The sequence below is a fragment of the Dama dama genome, chromosome 21, assembly GCF_033118175.1.
Source record: "Dama dama isolate Ldn47 chromosome 21, ASM3311817v1, whole genome shotgun sequence".
Lineage (NCBI taxonomy): Eukaryota > Metazoa > Chordata > Mammalia > Artiodactyla > Cervidae > Dama > Dama dama.
The window spans coordinates 58,448,313-58,470,153 of NC_083701.1; the positions used below are offsets into that span (position 1 = coordinate 58,448,313).

Consider the following 21,841-nt stretch of genomic DNA (forward strand, 5'->3'; position numbering starts at 1 on the left):
TTTCAGTAAGAATTTTGGGCAAGCTAAATGCATTTTTAAATGTAATATATCAAATTAAGAGTAACTTCAGTTTTACACAGGAATTGATAAGATCTGACTACCAGCCCACCCCTCTCTGTCTTCTCTGCACTGGGAGCAGCTCTCCTGAAACAGCCCTTCATCCCCTGAAAATGTACACTTGTGCCAAGTTTGTCTCCACTCTCCCTCCTTGATCAGCTTCCCAAGTGGCGCTAGCGGTAAAGAACCCACCTGCTAGTGCAGGAGACCCAGGAGACGGGGGTTCGATCCCTGGGTCGGGAAGATCCCCTGGAAGAGGAAATGGCAACCCGCTCCAGTATTCTTACCTGGAGAATCCTGTGGATGTGGACAGAGGGGCCTGGTGGCTACAGTCCATAAGCTTGCAAAGTGTCGGACACGACTGAAGCGCCTTAGCAGGCAGGCACGCCCTCCCGGGTCAGGAGGACCTCTCCACTGTTGAGCCGGTCACTGTCTGCAGTGGTACCAAAAAGGCCGGCGACGCTGACAGCTGAAGGCCTCAGTAGCTCGGCAGCCCCACGTTCCCTGACCACTTCATTTGTTCCTAGCCACAGCTTCCAGACCAGTGCCCTTTCAAGGGACATTGACACAGTGGTCAAGTTCATTGCAGCTGGGGCTGCCACAGCAGGGGTGGCTGGCTCCAGGCCTGGAATTAGGACTGTGTTTGGGAGTCTCGGGCTTCCCTGGGGGCTCAGATGGTAAAGAATCTGCCTGCAATGCCAGAGACCCGGGTTCGATCCCAGGTCAGGAAGATCCCCTGGAGAAGGGAATAGGAACCCACTCCAGTATTCTTGCCTGGAGAATTCCATGGACAGAGGAGCCTGGTGGGCTGCAGTCCATGGGGTTGCAAAGAGTTGGACACGACTGAGCAACTCACACTTTCTGCTTTCCTTTGGGAGCCTCATCACTGGTTATGGGAGGGACCCTTCTCTAAAGCAGCAGCTCTTCTACGCCATTCTGGGCTTTGCCCTCTCTGAGGCCATGGGGCTCTTTTTGCCTGATGGTGGCCTTTGTCATCCTCTTCGCCTTGTGAAGGAGCCATTTCCACCTCCCATAGTTCTTTCTCTCATGTCTCCTTCTGTACTTCTCCAGGCAACCTGGGGGAAATGGCTGGCTCGGGGCTTGAAAGAAGAAAGACAAATAAATCTTGTATTCATAAGAAAAAAAGATCTCAGTACCAGCCATTTCTGGTTGCTTTTTTCTGCCATATATAACTTCAACATTAAAGAACACAGCACTTCAGAAAGAACCTTTACCAAAAAAAATAAAAAAAAAATAAAAAAACAAAAAGAACCTTTACTTCAATTTTATTAATTGTTATAGCTTTAAATTTTGCCACCAGATGGCGCTGTTGCTAGCTCTATGAAATTGGTTTTCTCTATTTTTTGGTTAAGTAGTGTACCAGGTCCTATAGCCTGTCAGTGAGGTCTGTAATGTAAAAATATGATTTAAGAAACAGCAAAGTCAGCAGAAATGGTCAATCTTAACCCACCAGCAGTCTATGATTTTGACCGTTCTGTCAGGAAACAGTTTCTGGATCCTGAGTATTTATTTTGATTTGGGATAGAATTCCATTAGCAGCAGAATAAGTCTAGGAAAGATTTTAGAATGTAAATCATAGGTAGAAAATTATTAAAATTAATTATGAATATCTTAATATTATCTAAAATATAATTTTATAATTTGAATATATAAAACGTTTACCTGGTCCAAAAGTCAAAGTGATACATTAAAAGATGTATTCTCAGAGATGTCTTGCTTCCTTCCTAGCTGCTTCATCCCACATCCCATAGTTAATTATTTCATTAACTTATTTCTGGGCTACCCTTGTAGTGTTTTTTGGTTTTGGGGTTTTTTTTTTTTTGGAAAAAGAACATACATGTCTTATTTTTCTTTTTCTCCTACTTGAAAGGTAAAATACATAGTGTTCTCTATCTTTTTTTCCTACTTGAAAATATGTCCTGAAGCTCAGCTCATATTAGATATAGAGAGCTTCCTCAGTCTTTTTCACAGGTGCAAAGCATCCCACTATATTTTTGAACTAGTCTCTAATGATGGATATTTGAGTTGTTTCCAATTATTAGCTGTTACAGATAAAACCACAGTGACGGCCTTATGCATATGTTATTTCATATATGTGGAAGGTATAGTAGTCTTCTATTACTGCTGTAACGCATTACAGCAAAGGTAATGGCTTACAGCAATGTAAATTTATTATCATATAGTTCTGGAGGGTGGAAGTCTGAAAAAGGTAATACTGGGCTGAAACCAAGGTGTCAGAGGGCTATATTCCTTCCGGAGGCTCCAAGGGAAATGCCCTTCCTTCTCTCGCTTCTAGAGACCACCTACATTCCTTGGTTCCTATCTCCCTGCCTCTTCTTCATAGCCAGCTGTGGTGGGTGGAGAACATTCCTTTGTTCTGATCTCTCTTTAAGGATCCTTGGATTATATTGAATCCACCTATTTAATCCAGGATAATCTCCCTATCTGAAGATCTTTAAGATCTTTGAAGTCTCTCTGCTATGTAGGTAAAATACTCACAGGTTGTAGAGATTAGGTCATGGATATCTTTGGGGCACCATTATTCCATCTCCCATAAAAGGGTAACCTCACTAGAAACGGGACTGCTAGTTCAAATACTTTTTGGATATTGCTAAATCCCTTTGCAAGGTGGTTATAAGTATGAAATACTTAAAATCTCAACCCAAATGCTCTAGTTGAGTCAGACGTACTGTAATAACACTTATGAAGATACTCCAACATGCAATTGTCAGGGCCAGCAGAAGTCTAGAATAAACCAGCATGAGAGATTATTCCATCACTGGCATGTGACCTCTCACAGGTGACCAAGCGGTGTCAAACCATTCACATGGTGACCGCGTCAGCCAATCCGAGGGCAGATCCATGGGGAGTACAGAGTGACAAGAGCTGGTGGACATAGTGACCTTTTACAGTAGATTCATTTACTCCGTCCTCATTCAGTTCAGTCGCTCAGTTGTGTCCGACTCTTTGCAACCTCATGAACCACAGCACGCCAGGCCTCCCTGTCCATCACCAACTTCCAGAGTCCACACAAACCCATGTCCATTGAGTCAGTGATGCCATCCAACCGTCTCATCCTCTGTCGTCCCCTTCTCCTCCTGCCCTCAATCTTTTCCAATATCAGGATCTTTCCCAATGAGTCAGCTCTTCACATGAGGTGGCCAAAGTATTGGAGTTTCAGCTTCAACATCAGTCCTTCCGATGAACACCCAGGACTAATCTCCTTTAGGATGGACTGGTTGGATCTCCTTGCAGTCCAAGGGACTCTCAAGCGTCTTCTCCAACACCACAGTTCAAAAGCATCAATTCTTCGGTGCTCAGCTTTCTTTACAGTCCAACTCTCACATCCATACATGACCACTGGAAAAATGATAGGCTTGACTAGACAGACTTTTGTTTGCAAAGTAATGTCTCTGCTTTTTAATATGCTGTCTAGGTTGGTCATAACTTTCCTTCCAAGGAGTAAGCATCTTTTAATTTCATGGCTGCAATCACCATCTGCAGTGATTTTGGAGCCAAAAAAAAATAAATAAATAAAGTCAATCACTGTTTCCACTGTTTCCCCATCTATTTCTCATGAAGTGATGGGACCAGATGCCATGATCTTAGTTTTCTGAATGTTGAGCTTTAAGCCAACTTTTTCACTCTCCTCTTTCACTTTCATCAAGAGGCTCTTTAGTTCTTCACTTTCTGCCATAAGGGTGGTGTCATCTGCCTATCTGAGCTTGTTGATATTTCTCCCGGCAATCTTAATTCCAGCTTGTGCTTCCTCCAGCCCAGCGCATTTAACTCTGCATGTAAGTTAAATAAGTAGGGTAATCTCACATAATTTCTGAATGTAAAAGAGCAATACACATCTATTCATCATTATCTTTTTTAAAAAAGGAATGATTCAGCCTTACAAATTTGTAATATGAAGATCTCCTATCAGTAAATCCTTTTGCCAGCCCATTCTGTCATCCAGGGCCTTGCCACTCAGAGTGTGGTCCCTGGAACACTGCATTGACATCCCCTGAGAGCTCGTTAGAGATGCAGATCCTTGGACCTCATACCAGACGCACTGAGTTGGAATGTGCCCTTATAACTAGAACCCCAGGTGATTCATATGCATATTAAATGTGAGAATCATTGCTCCCGGAGGCACGAAAGAGATCCAGTTATTAATTGTCTCTATTGTAGTTGCCTAGAAATACAACACTCTCATCATGTTGGATTGTATTGTTACATTGCCAACTATATACCCAGAAGAAAGCAACCTGAGGGTTAACGATTATAACAACCAACTTTGCTGAGTGCTTAATAAGCGCTTGGCACATATTTCAATATATCTTGTTTCAAGTTTTATCATATATTATCTCATTAATACACTTTAACATACGTTATCTTTTCAAATTGTCATAACAATGCTTCAGGCAAAATTTTATCACTGTTTTGTGATTGATGAAATTGAGGACTGGGAAAGTTTGGTAAATTAAGCCCAAGTTCACTTTACTAGTAAGTGCTAAAGCTGGGATTCAAGTCTGTTCAACCCCAAAGTCCACATTTTTTATTACTCTTTACTCTGTTCAAGAAGAAATTAGTTTACAGTATTGGGAAATGCAGATGTCAAGTTTATATTTAATTGGTTTTGTTTATTGGCCTTACATTTTTAAAAACATGTTTAAAATATTATTATCATTCTGTTATTTATCATTGTTAAAAGAAAAAAAATGCCAGAAATGGAAATAATGAAGAATGTATTAAGTCAGAAGTAAGCATTCTCTCTCTCAGCTCAGTCTTGGAACTAGAAATTTTTAACCACATCTATTTTTTGTTGTTGTTGTTGTTGGTTTCCTCCAAAATTCTAAACCTTAAATTTGTAAGTAGTGACTTAAAAATTTTTGACAGTATCACTTGATTCTGAGTGGTTGAAAAGGAGCAGTCTAACTTACATAAATCTTACCTCTCGCCTCCTGAGTTTTGTTAGTAGTAAATGTCACTTCAAATAATATTTCTTAAATTTATGTGTTTTGGCTAATTTTTTGTGTGGGATCTCTTTATTACCTACTATGTTGAAAAGAAACTGAGAGGCCCAGTATTACCTTCTCTGTCTCCTCCTGACTTCTATCAGTTCCGTTATTTCTTTACATGGACGGGAGTTCCAGCATTTGTAGCTGGCTCTATAATTGGGCTTCCCAGGTGGTGCTAGTAGTAAAGAAGCCACCTGCCAGGGCTGGAGACATGAGAGACATGGGTTCGATCCCTGGGTCGGAAAGATCCCGTGAAGGAGGGCATGGCAACCCACTCCAGTATTCTTGCCTAGAGAATCCCTGTGGACAGAGGAGCCTGGCGGGCTACAGGCCATGGGGTCACTAAGAGCCAGACAAGACTGAGTAACTTAGCACTTTTTCCTGGATGATTTCTGTTTCTTACTGAGTCCATTTTTCAATGTGTGTGTGTGTTTTTGTTTTTTTTTTTTTTTAACATCTTGGCCTTTCTTTTTATGTTGTTTTTTTCTTCTTTAAGTATCTGGTGATCCTGGGCTGTCCGTGTTCATGAGTGGACAGTCCAGGTGATAGAGCAGGGAGCTGGTGTGGACTTCCTCCGCTGTTGAGCAAACTCTGTCCCCAAATGAGAGCACCAGCAATGAGACTATGAGCTTTGTGAGTGTAAATGGGGCATGGTCACTGGTGAGCTTCGGTTTCAGGTGCTTCACTCTGGAGCACCAGCACCTTTTAGGAAGCTTAGTTCCCCGGGCAGAGGTGTGGATGGGGGCCAACGGCCCCATCTCATCCCCTTCCGCACGCTCACTGCCCTCCCCACCCCAGGAAGAATGTCCGTCATGACCCTTCTGCTCCTTTGAGTTCAGGCTGTTGGTGCCACTACCTGCCGTTATAAGCACTGCAATCCCGTCTGCTTTCTGTCTTCCTACAGTCTGTCACGACCTCTGGTCAGCCATGGTCCCTCTTTTGTTCTCAGCACAGCTCTGGATTTTGTTCATCTGTTGTACATCTTTACCAGCATTTGATGTGAGCTGGAAAGGAAGAGAGGGGAATACATGTTCAGTGAATTAACTTTCATTCAAAGCCTGACATTTCCCCTTGTTCATACCTTGATATTTCCTTTTAGGACTCAGCACCTGCAATAAAAAGTGAAAAGCAGGTTATAGGAAAAAGAATAAAGCTTCCCCATGCAAGCCATTGAAAGCTTGAGTTACCTTTGACAGTTGGCAAGGAATTTCAATTTTGTGTTTATTTCAAGTCTCAATCCAAGTTGAGCAAGTAGATCTAGGCTAGCTCCCATCCACTAGTGCAAAAAATGAGGCAAGGGAGTCAGAAGGCTGTCCCTAGAGTGTTATCCTTTTCTTCCAGAAGCAGAGTCCCCCTCCGTTGCTCCATACCTCCAGTAAAAAGTTGGGTGAACCTGCTGAAATTGTACCTCGTATAGAAGTTCCCATCTGCCTACTCTCAGATCTCTTTCATTCACTGTTCACTCTTTTGTCCATATGTCATTTGCTTCAATGACAGAGGTACTTTTTACTTTGGTTTGAGTAGCTTTGGTTATCCATGTTCCTTTTTTTGCCACATATTGACATATGGGATTGTTAATAGTGTTTAAAAATTATTGTTCACCTCTCCTTCCCACCTCCCAGTAGAACACGGATGCACATGAATTCAGTATTTTTCTTGTGCTTTGTTTAGAATGGTGGTGATTTCTCTCTGCAACTTACTTGATGCTCTCTTTGGTGTATATCTGTTATAATTTTTTTACCAATTAATGACTGAAATTTTCAATACTAATTTCTCTATATAACGTGTCAATTTGTCTTAATAAAGCTTAATTCTGTTTTACATCTGTATTCATGTCTTTTGGGTATAAATATGACTCTCACTTGAACTTTTTAATAAAATGTTTTGTTTATACTTCATAAAAAGTGAAGTTATTGGATACCTAATATATGCTTGGCACTGCTCTTGGCATTGAATTTGCAAAGATGATTAAGATAATTTTGATTCTCAAGCAACTTTCTGTGAACTGGGCTACATTATGGTTGAGTTTTTTGGTTGTTCGTTTGATTTGATTTTGGTTTCACATTGGTAGAAAGCTTTATTTTTCAGGCTTATTGCTATAAAATATAAACTTCTCTTCCAGAGAGGTTTAGATGTCCCATTTTCCATTTTATTTAAATTCTACCTTCCCCTCCTCACGTGTTCCTCTTGTGTTTGGGACTGAGGGGGAGGGAGGGCCACACAGAGGCCTCTCTCTGCCGTGTGTTCATGCTGTTCCCTGCTTGTTGGTGAGTAGAGTGAACCGAATTTCACTTACACAAGTACAATGAGCTGATGCTTGGGAACCAGTGCTTTCCCTAAGAAAAGATGGATGTGTGCCTGAGCCAAGGTGGGTTTGAATCTCAGACTTCCTTTATTCTTTCCTCTGTGTGAACATCTGAACCCTCCTTGTCCTTTAAATTTAGAACATGGTGATTTACCTTATGTCTATTTGCAAACCAATTCAAGACTGCCCAGTTTAAAACATTTAAAAAGAGAGAGAGAATTGACCATAAGAAAACTAATGTTTGCTGCTGCAATAAAGTACCACAGACTGGGCGGCTTAAACAACAGAAATTAATTTCCTTACAGTTCTGAAGGCTGGAAGTTTAAGACCTACGTGTTGGCAATGTTGGTCCCTTCTGCGGTCACTGAAGGAAGGATGTGTTCCAGACCCCGCTCCTTGGCTTGGAATGCGGGTCTCTCCCCTGTGTCTTCACACTGCCTTCCCTCGGTGTGTCTGTGTCCATATATCCTCTTCTCACAAAAACCCATTCTTATTAAATGAGTGCTCACTTCTAACGACCTCATTTTAACCTAATCAGCTCTTTAAAGCATCATTATCTCCAAATACAGTCACATTCCGAGATACTGGGGGTTAGGACTTTAACGTGTGGATTTTGACAAGGGACACGATTCAGCTTATAACATGAAGTGATTCCAGGATCCCAGGAAGATGCTAAGTACTTTCATATATGTTAATTTATTTGATCCTCACCCAAACTGCCACACTAGAGGGACACTACAATCCCATTTTGCAGATGAGCAAAACTGAGGCTCATCTTGCACAAGGTCACCAACTAAAATGAACAAAATCAGAATTTGGATCTAAATCTGTGTGATCTACTTTATTATACCCCTTCTGTGTATTTTCCTTCTCAATTTTTTTTTCTTTGTAAGTGTAATGTTTTGAATCTGAAGTCCAGTAAGGTTCTACTCTGTCTTTCAAGCTGGGAAATTTTTTTTTCATGAGAGTGTTTGGTCTTCTGTTTAGTAACCAGTGCTTCCACTCTTGGGCACCTATGCCAACTTTTCTGCATCTTTCAACCTTTTCTAAAAGATGCTGTGAGTTGATTAAATGCAGCTCCCAAATGCAGACAAGATGTTAATGTCTGCTCTCTCACTTTCATTTAATAAACAGTTATTTTATTAGGGTTGTGTGGTCAGGGATGGGGGCAGTTTGGGTTGATTTGACATGTTTCATTATTTAGAAATCTTAAGAATCTCTCAGAGAGCAGAACTCCTTCAACTGGAAGATTGCATCATAAGTGCAGATTCTTTGTTGGTTTTGAGCCAAAGGATGGAGAAAGAAGGAGAGAACATGCATGGGGAGGCAGGGTACAACATACTGTGAAACTTGTGGGAGGACATTAATGATGGAGATGTACTATCTCCCAAGGGTTGTTGAAACCATCTGGTCTTGAATATAATCAAGAGAGAACAGATCTAAGACTTTTCATTACCAACCTGTTAAGTATAGTAAATCAAACCAGTAAGTGAAATTGGAAAATTGCTTAACCAAGTCCACAGATCTTATGGTTGACTTTTGAAAATATATGCTCTTTACCAAGAAATGAAAAATAATGCTTTTCCCTACTAACATAGTGCCTATGTGTAGTATGTTATCAGTGTACTAGGGTTCTATAATTCTCATGGACCACTTACTACTCCTGTGTCATGGACAAATTAGTCTTATAGGGGGTCAGTTTCTTTTTTTTCAAGTTTTATGTGGTCTATTTTTAAAGTCTTTATTAAATTTGTTACAATATTACTTCTGCTTTATGTTTTGGTTTTTTGGCCATGACTCATGTGGAATCTTAGCTCCCTGACCAAGGACTGAACCTGTACCCCCTGCATTGGAAACACTGGGCTGCCAGGGAAGTCCTGAATGTGTTTCTTTATCTGTCAAACCAGTGTTTGGGTTTCCATGAAGGTCAAATAAGATATATGATCTTGAAGCTACATCTGCAAACTCCAGAGTGCTATACATAAGTTATATTTTTTACTACTACTTTATTTTTGGCCCCCAAATAACAGAACCCACCATTATGCTGAATTATCTAGTTTAATTCTTCAATTTATAGATTATCTAGGCCCCTTGTTTTCTTGTCATTGCTTTCCTGCTGTTTAGTCTTTTGAAAGTGTCTTAGAAGCATTGTGAAATACAGGAAAGAGTAGTTAAGAATTTTTACTTTTTTTTAACTATTTACAGATACTTAACGGGGAGTCAGTTGAAAATAGCCCTATTAATGGAGAGTTTGTAAAGTGGCACATCACATTTTAAAGGTGCTAAGCCCTTCCAAGGAAATTGCCTGTCATCTGGTTTCAAAACGACTCTGGCAGACTCCTGGTAGATGCTGACACTTTTAATTTTTCCAGAGAGCTATTAAAATTGTAGAACTTTTGGAACTATATTCCCATACCCCCTTGATGGGCCAAATGATCAAATAGAACGTGTGATAAGAATCTTTCGTCTGTGATGAAGCACCATGAAAAATCCTGAGTTGGCAACTTGTAAAGTTATTGCAGATCAAGTATCTGAGTTTCTCATTGTCTAAACTATCCGTAAAGAGTTCTCTTGGACTAGGAAGGTCTCTTTGTACCTGCAAATAAAATACCGTGTCTGTCCTGTTATCTCTCCAATAAAGAGTGCATTTCCTCTTAGTCTGGGGCTTCCCCAGTGGCAGTAAAGAATCTGCCTGCAGTGCAGTGCAGGAGACACGGGAGATTTGGGTTCGATCCCTGGTTCAGGAAGATCCCCTGGAGAAGGAAATGGCAACCCGCTCCAGTATTTTTGCCTTGAGAATTCCATGTAGACAGGAGCCTGGCAGGCTACAGTACATGGGGTTGCGAGAGAGTCGGACATGACTTAGCAACTAAACAACAAAAAGTTCTTGGAGGATAAATTTCATTGACCGTGGTTTGATACTGTGTTAGTTAAGAGGCAAAGTCGGTTAGGCTTCAAGTAGCTTTGCTTTCAGGGTTTTTCAAATTCCTAGGCTCACTGGAGGAAAATGGCTTGTTTGGAGGAGAAATGAGCTGTGTGATAATAGGCTGCTACGTCCCAATTCAGCACAACTCGGGCAGCTGGTGGCCATCCACTGTCAGAACGCTCTGCGGAAATCAGTGGATTTCAGTTGTATATCAGGGTTTTAACTAAGGTCTGGCATCTGGTTAGCCAGAGTGAAGTAACTGAGATGCCAGCCTCTTTCTTCTGTTTATTCTCCTTCAAGAGAGCTTGGATGTGATCAGGTGGATGCCAGTGAATCTATTACAGTGCTGACAAACGCTAATCAGAGATAGGCTCCTGATTTTAAATTTAAATTCACTACGTGCTATTAACTTCCCTAACATTGTGTGCTTTTGATAGTCTCATTTGCATGATTTTATAAATATGCATTTCTGGCTACAATTTTATTATCTGAGTGTTCTTTTATTTAACATGCACTTTTGGAGGAGGTTTTTTACCTTAAGAGTGCGAAAAGATGATGAATTTATTTGTGGTTGGGCTCTATGTCATCATTATCATCAGAGTGGTGTAGTTAGGTTAGGACTGATGGGATCAAAATGCCTGGATTCAGATCCTACGTCCTCCCCCCATTTGTGTTAAGTGTAATTTAACTGCATAGAGTTTAAGCCTATAAGCCTTAGCCTTGCCTTTTAAAATTTATTTATTTATTGAAATACAGTTGATTTACAATATTGTGTTAGTTTCAGGTGTTCAGCAAAGTAATTTAGTCATATATATATATATGTATGTATGTATGTATATTCCTTTTCAGGTTCTTTTCCCTTCTAGGTTATTATAAAATATTAAGTATAGTTCCCTGTGTTATACAGTAGGTCCTTGATGTTTATGTATTTTTTTATATATATTGGGTTGGCCAAAAGGTTCATTCGGGTTTTTCCATAAGATGTTAGGGAAAACCTGAATGAATCTTTTGGCTAACCCAATGGTAGTATGTATTTGTTAATCCTAAACTCCTAATGTATCCCTCCCCCTGCTTCTCCTTTGGTAACCTGTAAGCTTTCTATGTCTGTGGGTCTATTTCTGTTTCATAAACAAGTTCATTTGTATATTTTTTCTGAAGAGTCTGCATAGAAGCAACATCATGTGCTATTTGTCTTTCTCTGTCTTGTTTACTTCACTTAGTATGATCATCTCTAGATCATCATCATCATCTACAAATGGCATTGTTTCATTCTTTTCTATGGCTGAGTAATGTTCCACTGTATGTATGTACCACATCTTTCTTCTTTCATTTGTCGGTGGACATTTATACTGCTACCATGCTTTGGATGTAGTTAATATCGCTGCAGTGAACATTGGAATGCATGTATCCTTCCGAATTATAGTTTTCTCTAAATATACGCCCAAGACTCTTCCTTTAATGGAGATAATAATAGCATTTTCTAGATAGGGTTTTTGAGAAGATTCCATTAAAATGGCATATATATCAGCCAGCTTTTGCTAGGTTATGCTCCAGTAACAAATTAACCTAAAATATCAATAGCTTACAGCAGCAGAGATCTCTTTTTCATTCATGCTCATGTCCATCATCAGTTGGCTCTGCCTCTGCTCCATATTCTCTTCATTCTGAGACACACCTGAAGAAGCAGCTTCCACTGGTCTCATGACAGAGGCAAGACTCATCGTGGTTTTAATAGCTTCTGCTTGGAAGCAGCACTTCCAAGCACTTCTATTCATATTTAATTGGCCAAACAAAGTTGTGAGGCCAAGCCTAGTAGCAGTGAGTGGGTACAATCATTTACCACAAGCTGCAATGCACATTGACAGGAGCGTAGTAAAGGCTCAGTAAATAGGAGATTTTAGTTTTCAATCCAGAGCCACTGGAGAGGTGAAAGGCAAAGGTAAATGATAGTTTAGCTAGGACAGAGAGACTAATACTTAGGTGTTTGCCAATCAGCTCTCCTAAGAGCAAATGGAGGTACTGATCACTTCCTTTGAACTTTCCAGGGAAGGTGGTCTACGGAGAACCCATCGCAGCAGGTCTTGGCACGGATGGCACCCACCACTGGGATAGAGAATGGCTCCATGCCGCCCACCATGTTATGGGTCCACCCCTGAGACCGGACCCTTCAACGCCTGACTTCCTCATGAATCTGTTGGCTAAGTAATCAATTAGCAGATGATTGTTACATGTTTTGCAAAATTAAGATGTTTTTCAAGTCTCAAAACATGAAGGATTTGAGTGTAGGAGATCGTGTGATATCATCTGGACCTTCCATTGACCTCCTAGTCCTCTGTTCTACTCGACCTGACAGGCCCTGGGGAGTCCTGCATCTGGGGACCAAAAGGCATTGGCTTAATCACATTATGATGTGGTGTTAAAATCTCTCCTGACCACAGTGAAATCAGATCATTTTTCCTGACGTTTTCTTCTGCTTTGGTTTTTTTGTTGTTGCTGTCTTTCCTATCTCTTGTTGCTTAGGGCCGCGTCACATCCGTATGCCTAATTTTTATCAGACAGAATATTCTTGAACATTTTCCATGCTGATATAACCCAGGATCCAGATATGCCTGTGGTAGGAATACAAAAGATGATGATCTAGGGAAGAGCCACAGGTAAAAGGCAAAATCCTGCCCTCAGAGCAGGTTATCCCCATGAAAGGCCATTCAGACCATTTATATATGTTTTTTATGGGGGTCTAGGGGGGACATTATGATCATTTTTGTTGAGGAATATACCATTCGTGGACATTCTGATATTCCCCATTCACAGATACTCAGATCCAAGTTAACAAAGAGCTTTTCACAACAGACTGTACAAGAGCTCACTTGCCACTTCCTTCTAGCCTTGAAACGCTGCTCCTTCTCCATTGTGGTCTTCTGACTTTCAGTTGAGAATGGGGTCAGGAGACCGGGGAAAGGTATGGTAGTTTCCTCCTGACATTTTCTATCTCCTCACCCACCTCTGCCCTCATGTGTGTCTCTTTTACAGCGATGACCTAACCACAACAGGGTCTGACAACTGTACTTTCAACAGCTGCCAGAAAGCTCTTGGGAAGGATGATTTTACCAAGATTCCCAATGGAGTGAATGGTGTTGAGGACCGGATGTCGATAATATGGGAAAAAGGCGTGGTGAGTGTCACAGAATTCAGTTTGTTTTGCTGAATTCTTCAACGGGATCTGGTCTATTTTAGGACCAAAGTTCCAGAAGCCTTCATGAGAAGCTTCTTGATTATTTTCACTAAAGTGGCCACTGAGAATACTACCACATCACCAACACCATGCCATCTCCCAAGATAATAAGGAAAAATACTTCTCTACATGATTTAGAGGATGCCTTGTGCCAGAGTATAAATTTAGATTGGGTACCAAGAGGATTATTCTTGAAGTCTTTGAAATGTAATAGCCCTTCTATCTGATTTCCATGTTTGTGAATCCCAGTTCCTCATGTGTCACTGATATAAACACTTGGAATGATTGAAAAGACATGAAGGGTTTTTTTTTTTTTAATTACATTTGTACCTCTTTTTCATATAAAAATATAGATGTCCCTTTTAAAGAACTTTTTAATATTATGGTTTAAAAGCTACTGTATGAGGTCACATAAATCATAAATCCAAAGCACAGAGATTTTCTTTTAATTTCACAGTTTAAAAGTTTCTACCTGAAGATGAAGAATAATCACATGGCTAAATGTTCATACATAAGCCTATCCAGGCAGCTGACGAGTGTAGTTGTAAAGATCAGCAGTGAAGACTTGCTCAGTGGGACCTGAGGTCCCCGTTGGCATGTCATTCTCATCCATCTTTCAGAACCCCTCCCTTCAACGATGTAGTAATCACATGTCTGAACTTCCTTGGTGATCTAGTTGTTAAGACTCCGAGCTTCTGATATAGGGGGTATGGGTTCAATCCCTGGTCAGGGAACTGAGATTCCACGTGCTAAGTATGATACAGCCAAAAAAATTAAAAAAAGAAAAGGAATAATCACATCTACACCCAGAATCCCTTGCACATACCACTCACTGCCAGCTCTAATTTTTTTTTTTTTTAACCAGGTCTTGTCAATTTTATTTCCAAATGCCTCCTTATTTCCACCTTCATCTCTACCATACTACTTGGAGTCCCATGTCTTGTTTGGACCATCATGGTAGTCTCACAGCTGGTGTCCCTGTTTCCACTCTCTGGCTGCTACAATCTATCCTATACTCTAGGACCACCATTGCATTTCAAACACCAGGGTATAGTCATGCTACTTTCTTCCCTAAAACCCTTTCATTTTCTGCATTACTTCTTGGATGATATTTGAAAAATTCATTCACATGTAAGGATCTTCAAAACATCTCTACGGCCCTATCTTCTGCCATTTGTCCTCTCCACCCCCTTTTACCTCTGCCTTAACTCTAATCATCCCAGACGGCTTTCCTTCTCTTTCTCCTTGCTTAGACTTTCTTGATAACAACAGTCCAACCTTTCACTTTGAACTTGTGTTAACTACAATGAGTAACTTCATTACAGCAGATTTTCATAATATATAAAGTGTATTAGTTAGTTAGTTCAGTCACTCAGTCGTGTCCGACTCTTTGCAACCCCATGAACCGCAGCACACCAGGCCTCCCTGTCCATCACCAACTCCCAGAGTCCACCCAAACCCATGTTCATTGAGTCAGTTGATGCCATCCAATCATCTCATCCTCTGTCATCCCCTTCTCCTCTTGCCCTCAATTTTTCCCAGCATCAGGGTCTTTTCCAGTGAGTCAGCTCTTCGCATGAGGTGGCCAAAGTATTGGAGTTTCAGCATCAGTCCTTCCAATGAACACCCGGGACTGATCTCCTTTAGGATGGACTGGTTGGATCTCCTTGCAGTCCAAGGGACTCTCAAGAGTCTTCTCCAACACCACAGTTCAAAAGCATCAATTCTTCTGCACTCAGCCTTCTTTATAGTCCAACTCTCACATCCATACATGACTACTGGAAAAACTGTAGCCTTGACTAGACAGACCTTTGTTGGCAAAGTAATGTCTCTGCTTTTTAATATGCTGTCTAGGTTGGTCATAACTTTCCTTCCAAGGAGTAGTGTCTTTAATTTCATGGCTGCAATTACCATCTGCAGTGATTTTGGAGCCAAAAAAAATACAGTCAGCCACTGTTTCCACTGTTTCCCCATCTATTTGCCATGAAGTGATGGGACCGGATGCCACGATCTTAAAGTGTATAAGTGGATCTAAAGTGATCGGAGATTTCTTCATAACATACAGGAATCTATGTTATTTTCTGAAATTTTAGGATGATTTATTTATGGGAATGTTACTTTCAGGATGTGGTTCCTAAAGTTTTATTTATTTATTTATTTTTGAGGCAGAGACCCTTTGATAATTAAATAGACCTTAAGGATGCTCTTGCCATATAAGTGTGTATAGGAATAAACTCTCAACATTTAAAAAAAAAAATCATTTTAGAGGGATCACATCCCACTGAAGTTTGTCCATATTAAAGTCTCTTGCAGCAGACTGTCCATGACTGTTGATTCATATAGATTTTAGTAGTATAAAAACTGAACCTCTCAGTTGATTTTGCTTCTTTTTTAAAAGTGTTGTCACCAGACTTATAGGCCTATCTTATTTTAATTCTATAGTATTCTATATAATATCTACATGATTGTCTTATAAATCTTATCTATAAATCTTAGGTCTGCAATAAATAATCCAGATCATAAATGTAGTAGGTGGTGGAAGTAAAAAAACTGCAAGTACTGTTACCAACATTTAGCTCTTTTCTCTGTGATTCTGGGAAGAATGGGAAAAATTTGTGCGGGTGTTTTGTTAAGCTGATAGATTTTTGAAAAGTTCCTTTCAGGTTTCCATATTTAACCTCATTCATCCCCATCATTGTCACTATGATTGTTTAAGATTTATCAGTACTCACAGATGTGTTTGGTCTCACAGTATACAAAATAAGGTGTGGTTCTATTTGGTTCTAAGAGATACAAGTCTCCTACTTTCATTGATAGGAGATTTTTAGTGTTTTATGATTCATCAGAAAAAGAAATGTATTTTCTTCCTTGAATTGCTTTACAGCACAGTGGCAAGATGGATGAAAACCGGTTTGTGGCAGTTACCAGCACAAACGCAGCTAAAATCTTTAACCTCTATCCAAGAAAAGGAAGAATAGCTGTGGGCTCAGATGCTGACATTGTGATTTGGGACCCAAAAGCCACAAGGTAAGCCTAAGGTTTTGTATTACTTGGCTTCTCCATGGAGAAAAAGCACTAACTTGCAAAGAAATTATTCATTGGCCTTAATCAGCCATTTCTTCTTAGGTGATTTATTTAGGCAGGCTCAGGTATTATAATCTGAGCCTATGTACAGGGTACAGATTTGACTGTACAAACATTCTTTTGTTCTCCTTGGCATAGAAGATGCAAAAGTTGTGTTGCTTACCTTCTGTGGAAATGCATATGTGTATAAAACCAATATGAATTTCCCAATTCAGTGCTTGGCAAGCGCCTGAGTTCACAGGGAGGAAAGGTACAGAGCCGTGAAGAAAAGGAAAGGCTTAGTTTAAAAAGGGTTGCATTGAAAACTGAAAATAATTATAGCCTTTTTCAAGCTTTCAGATAGAAAAATTCCAGCACAAAGGATGTCACTTTTAGTTAGCCAAATTTTCCAGCTGAGTTCATCTTGAGCCTGTCATTCCCAGTAGACGCCGGCTTTTTGTTTCCAATTTCCATAATTCTATGTTAGTATTGCAGGTTTGGCCAATTCTACCAACTCAGAAAAGCGTTCGGTAGAGGCTGAAGCTTTGTTAATTTCTCTTGATAGGATGTTGATGCAGACAACATCTGCATCCTGGTTGTGTTTTTCATAAGCTCTGCAGGTGTTAATAGAGAAAACTCCACATACTTTCACATTGCAGGTGTGTGTGCACAAGTGAGTGTGGGTGCACATGTGTATGTGTAAATGGAGATAGGTAAGACCGTCTACTATTACCAAAGAGACATTTGTTTAAAGGTTTTATGTTGTGGTAAACAGAAGTCTATGTGAACAGACCCTGTTTTATTGGACTTCAGACAGCGTGTTTTTAACTAATTGAGGGATTGTGGCAAACCTGCTTGCAGCACGTCTGTTGGCTCCATTTTCCCAACAGTATTTGCTCAGTTAGTGTCTCTGCATTGTATTTTGGTAATTCTTGCAATGTTTCAAACTTTTTCATTGTTATTATATCAGTTATGGTGATCAGTGATCTTTGATGTTACTGTTGTAATTGTTTGGGGCTGAACTGAGCCCATGTAAGACGATGAACTTGACAGATGCTGTGTGTGCTCTCACTCCTCTACTAGATGGCCATTCGCTTGTATCTCCCTCTCTTCTTGCACCTCCCATTCCCTGTAACACAACGGCATTGAAATTAAGCCAGTTAATAACCCTACAGCAGCCTCCAAGTGTTCAAGGAAAGGGAACAGTGTCATGTCTCCCACTTTAAATCAGAAGCTCAAAATGATTAAGCTTAGTGAGGAAGGCACGCTGAAAGCTGAGATAGGCTGAAAGATAGGCCTCATGCATCAAACAGCTAGCCAAGTGGGGAATGCAAAGAAAAAGTTCCTGAAGGAAATTAAGAGTGCTCCTCCAGTGAACACATGAATGATGAGAAAGTGAAACAGCCTTGTTGCTGATATGAAGAAAGTTTTAGTGGCCTGGATAGATGATCAGACCAGCCATAACAGTCCCTTAAACCAAAGCCTAATCCAGAGCTTTACCTCTCTTCAATTCTGTGAAATCTGAGAGATGTGAGGAAACTGCAGAAGAATATTCATAGTTTGAAGTTAGCAACGATTTGTTCATGAAGTTTCAGGAAAAAAGTGCAAGGTGAAGCAGCAAGTGCTGACGTAGAAACCGCAGCAAGTTATCCAGAGAATCTAGCAAAAATATTTCATGAAGGTGGCTACACCCCACAACAGATTGTCAGTGTAAATGAAAATGCATTAAATATTCCTAATATCAGAAGAAGATACAGCCTAGGACTTTCATAGCTAGTGAGAAGTCAATGCCTGGCTTCAAAGCTACAAAGGACAGGCTGACTCTCTTATTAGGGGCTAATGTAGCTGGTGACTTTAAGTAGAAGCCAGTGCTCATTTACCATTCTGAAAATCCTAGGGCCCTTAAAAATTATGTTAAACCTAGTCTGCTTGTACTCTATAAATGGACGAACAAAGTCTGGATGACAGTACATCTGTTTGCTGAGTATTTTAAGTCCACTGATGAGACCTGCTTCTCAGAAAAAAAAAAAAAAAAAATTCCTTTTGAAATATGACTGCACCTGGTAACCCAAAAGCTCTGACGGAGACTCATGTTGTTTTCATGCCTGCTAATCCAGCATCCATTCTGCAGCCCATTGGTCAGGAATAATTCCAACTTTCACATCTTATTGTTTAAGCAATACATTTGGTGAGGCTATGGTTGCCCTAGATAGTGATTCCTCTGATGGATCTGGGAAGTCAGTTGAAAATCTTTTGGAAAGGATTTACCATTCTAGATGCTGTTAAGAACATTTGTGATTCATGGGAAGTGGTCAAAATATCAACATTCACAGGAGTTGGGAAGAAGTTGATTCCAACCCTCATGGATGGCTTTGAGGGAATCAAGACTTCAGAGGAGAAAGTAACTGTACATGTAGTGGGGATAGCAAGAGAACTGGAATTAGAAACCAAGGTTATGAATTAATTGCTGCAATCTCATGGATGGAAAGTAGTTTCTCATGAGCGAACAAAGAGAGTGGTTTCTTAAGATGAAGTTACTATGAAGGTGTTGAAATGACACCAAAGGATTTAGAATATTCTGTAAGCTTAGTTGATAAAGCAGAGACTGGGTTTGAGAGGATTGACTCCAATTTTGAAAAAAGTTCTGCTGTAGGTAAAATGCCATCAAACAGTATTGCATGCTGCAGACATTTTTTTCATGAAAGGAAGAGCCAATCATTGCAACAAACTTTATTGTTGTCTGATTTTAAGACAATTTCCAGACTTCTCTTGTGGTCCAGTGGTTAAGAATCTAATGCAGGGGACACGGGTTCCATACCTGGTCAGGGAAGATTCCACATGTTGTGGGGCAGCTAAGCCCATGCACCACAGCTAATGAAGCCTGAACGCCCCGGAGCCTATGCTCTGCAACAAGAGAAGCCACCACAACAAGAAGCTCGCTTGCCTAGAGAAAGCCCACGCGGAGCAGTAGAGATCCAACACAACCAAAAATAAACAAACAATAATAAAAAGGAAATTGCTGTGGCTGCCACAGCCTTCAGCAACCACCATCCTGATCAGCCAGCAGCCATCAACATCCAAGCAAGACCCTCCATCAGCCAAAAGATTAGGACTTTGCTGAAGGCTCAGATGATGGTTTGGAGAAGGCAATGGCAACCCACTCCAGTACTCTTGCCTGGAAAATCCAGTGGGCAGAGGAGCCTGGTAGGCTGCAGCCCATGGGGTCACGAAGAGTCAGACATGACTGAGCGAATTCACTTTCACTTTTCACTTTGATGCATTGGAGAAGGAAATGGCAACCCACTCCAGTGTTCTTACTTGGAAAATCCCAGGGACGGGGGAGCCTGGTGGGCTGCCGTCTATGGGGTCGCACAGAGTCGGACACGACTGAAGCGACTTAGCAGCAGAAGCAGGAGCAGCATATGATGGTTAGCCTTTTTTAGCAATAAAATAATTTTTCATTAAGGTATGCGTAGTGTTTCTTTAGACATAATGCTATTGCACACTTAATAGACTACAATGCAATATTGTCATGACTTTTATTTGCCCTGGGAAACCAAAAAATTCATATGACTTACTTCATTGTAATAATCGCTTTATTCCAGTGCTCTGGAACCAAACCTGCCCTCTCTCCAAGGTATGCCTATATTCTTCCAGATTCATTCATGGAGTCTCCTCTTCAACCACCTATTCAACCCCATTTCTCACATTCTGCAGTTTTCACATTGAAAAAGATGAATAATGATAGTGCAAAAAATTCTGACTGTGGATTAGAGAAAATTCTTAAAGGGTTGGAGAAGTAAGATACAAGTCAAAGAAATCCAAAGAGAGCTAGATCATTTCAGTACATCCTGCCAAGTAAAGATAACATTTCTCTGTGTTTCAAAAGGACATTAAAATAAGAAAAGTTTTTGTGGTTTTTTTTTTTAAGACTCTGAGAGTCAGAGAAATAGAACCCAATAGTTCATCTGCCTCCCTGGTCACCACAGGCAAAATAGCTGAGAACACCTAACAGTGAAAGAGTATTGCAAAGAATGACACCAGCCAAACTAGATATATGTAAAATAACCATAGTAATACATATCTTATTTTTATGTAACACTTTCTTAGGTTCTAAAACATTTTTACATTTCTTATATGATTCTTAAAAAAAAATCTGAAGTAGGCATAATAATTATTATTCATATCTCATTTACAGATGAGAGAGTGGACATTTAGAGACCTTAAATGATATGCCTGGCTTCTGCAGCTTATCATTGGTGAGCTAGGACCAGATCTACACAGCAGGCTCTCAGGCTGTGCTGGTTTTCATTATGCTTAGCCCTTAGTTATATACAATAAGCAGACATCAAGAGAGAAGACTCAGAACTAGTAATCAAAGGCCAGTATGTAACCTTTCCCCAAAAGACACGTATATAAAAATGTGAATATTTAATTTTCTGTTATCATTATTGTTATAAAGTGAAGGACAGGTATTATATAAGAAATACTAGAGAACTGATGAAAAAAAGTGGTAGAGAGAAACTTAAAAGCACAGAGGCTTTTTGGCTTGACCTTAAGTTAGTTATTTTAGGCTAGAAATTAGGGAAATTAAGCAAGTAATATATAGATCTTTAAAAAGAATAAGAACTTAACATCTGGATCATTACAGGCTATTCTGAAACAAGTGAATAGGAAAGGAAGGACAAAGAATGTTACAGAGATCAGTAGCTAACACTGGTGAGAGAGTGGTCTAAATTTATATAGTCTAAAAACATGACTCAAAGAGACATAATCACAGCCTATAAATATCTTCCAAGCAACAATATATGTGTAAGTAAAGGAAGCGAATTATTCACAACCTTGAGTTCAGGTCGTTTTTCTTTGTCCAGTTGTCTAAGGAAGACAATGCTTTACACCTGAGCTGGTGGTGTTCTCAGACATTGTAAGAACCAAGGAGACTCCTAAGGCTGATACCACAGGAGCTATCCAGGGGAAGGGTTAAAGAGAAGATCCGCAGGGACTGGCCTGCCTATGGCTGTCCACACGGCTAGGAATTAGACAGGACAGTCAACACTCGAGTGTTTTCAATTCTCTCTGGTTTTTGAGGGGCTCCCCTGGTGGCTAGACGGTAAACAATCTGCCTGCAATTCAGGAGACCCCTTTGATCCCAGGGCTGGTGAGGAAAATGGGAAAGATCTTCTTCAGCAAAGATTAAAATGAGAGGAAAAGTGAGGAGAACATTATTT

The 21,841-nt window shown here is 40.2% G+C and overlaps 1 protein-coding gene and 1 pseudogene across 1 annotated transcript in view; both read left to right on the plus strand.

Moving 5' to 3' along the window:
- The window catches only part of DPYS (dihydropyrimidinase), a 95,462-nt gene that overhangs the window by 34,804 nt on the left and 38,817 nt on the right, over window positions 1-21,841 (plus strand). Inside the window, exons 5-7 of the mRNA XM_061122856.1 lie at window positions 12,364-12,520; window positions 13,349-13,490; window positions 16,435-16,577. Of these exons, the coding sequence (XP_060978839.1) occupies window positions 12,364-12,520; window positions 13,349-13,490; window positions 16,435-16,577 (442 nt within the window). The remainder of the gene's footprint in view (window positions 1-12,363; window positions 12,521-13,348; window positions 13,491-16,434; window positions 16,578-21,841) is intronic.
- LOC133042349 (ATP synthase F(0) complex subunit C2, mitochondrial-like) lies at window positions 147-1,069 on the plus strand (annotated as a pseudogene).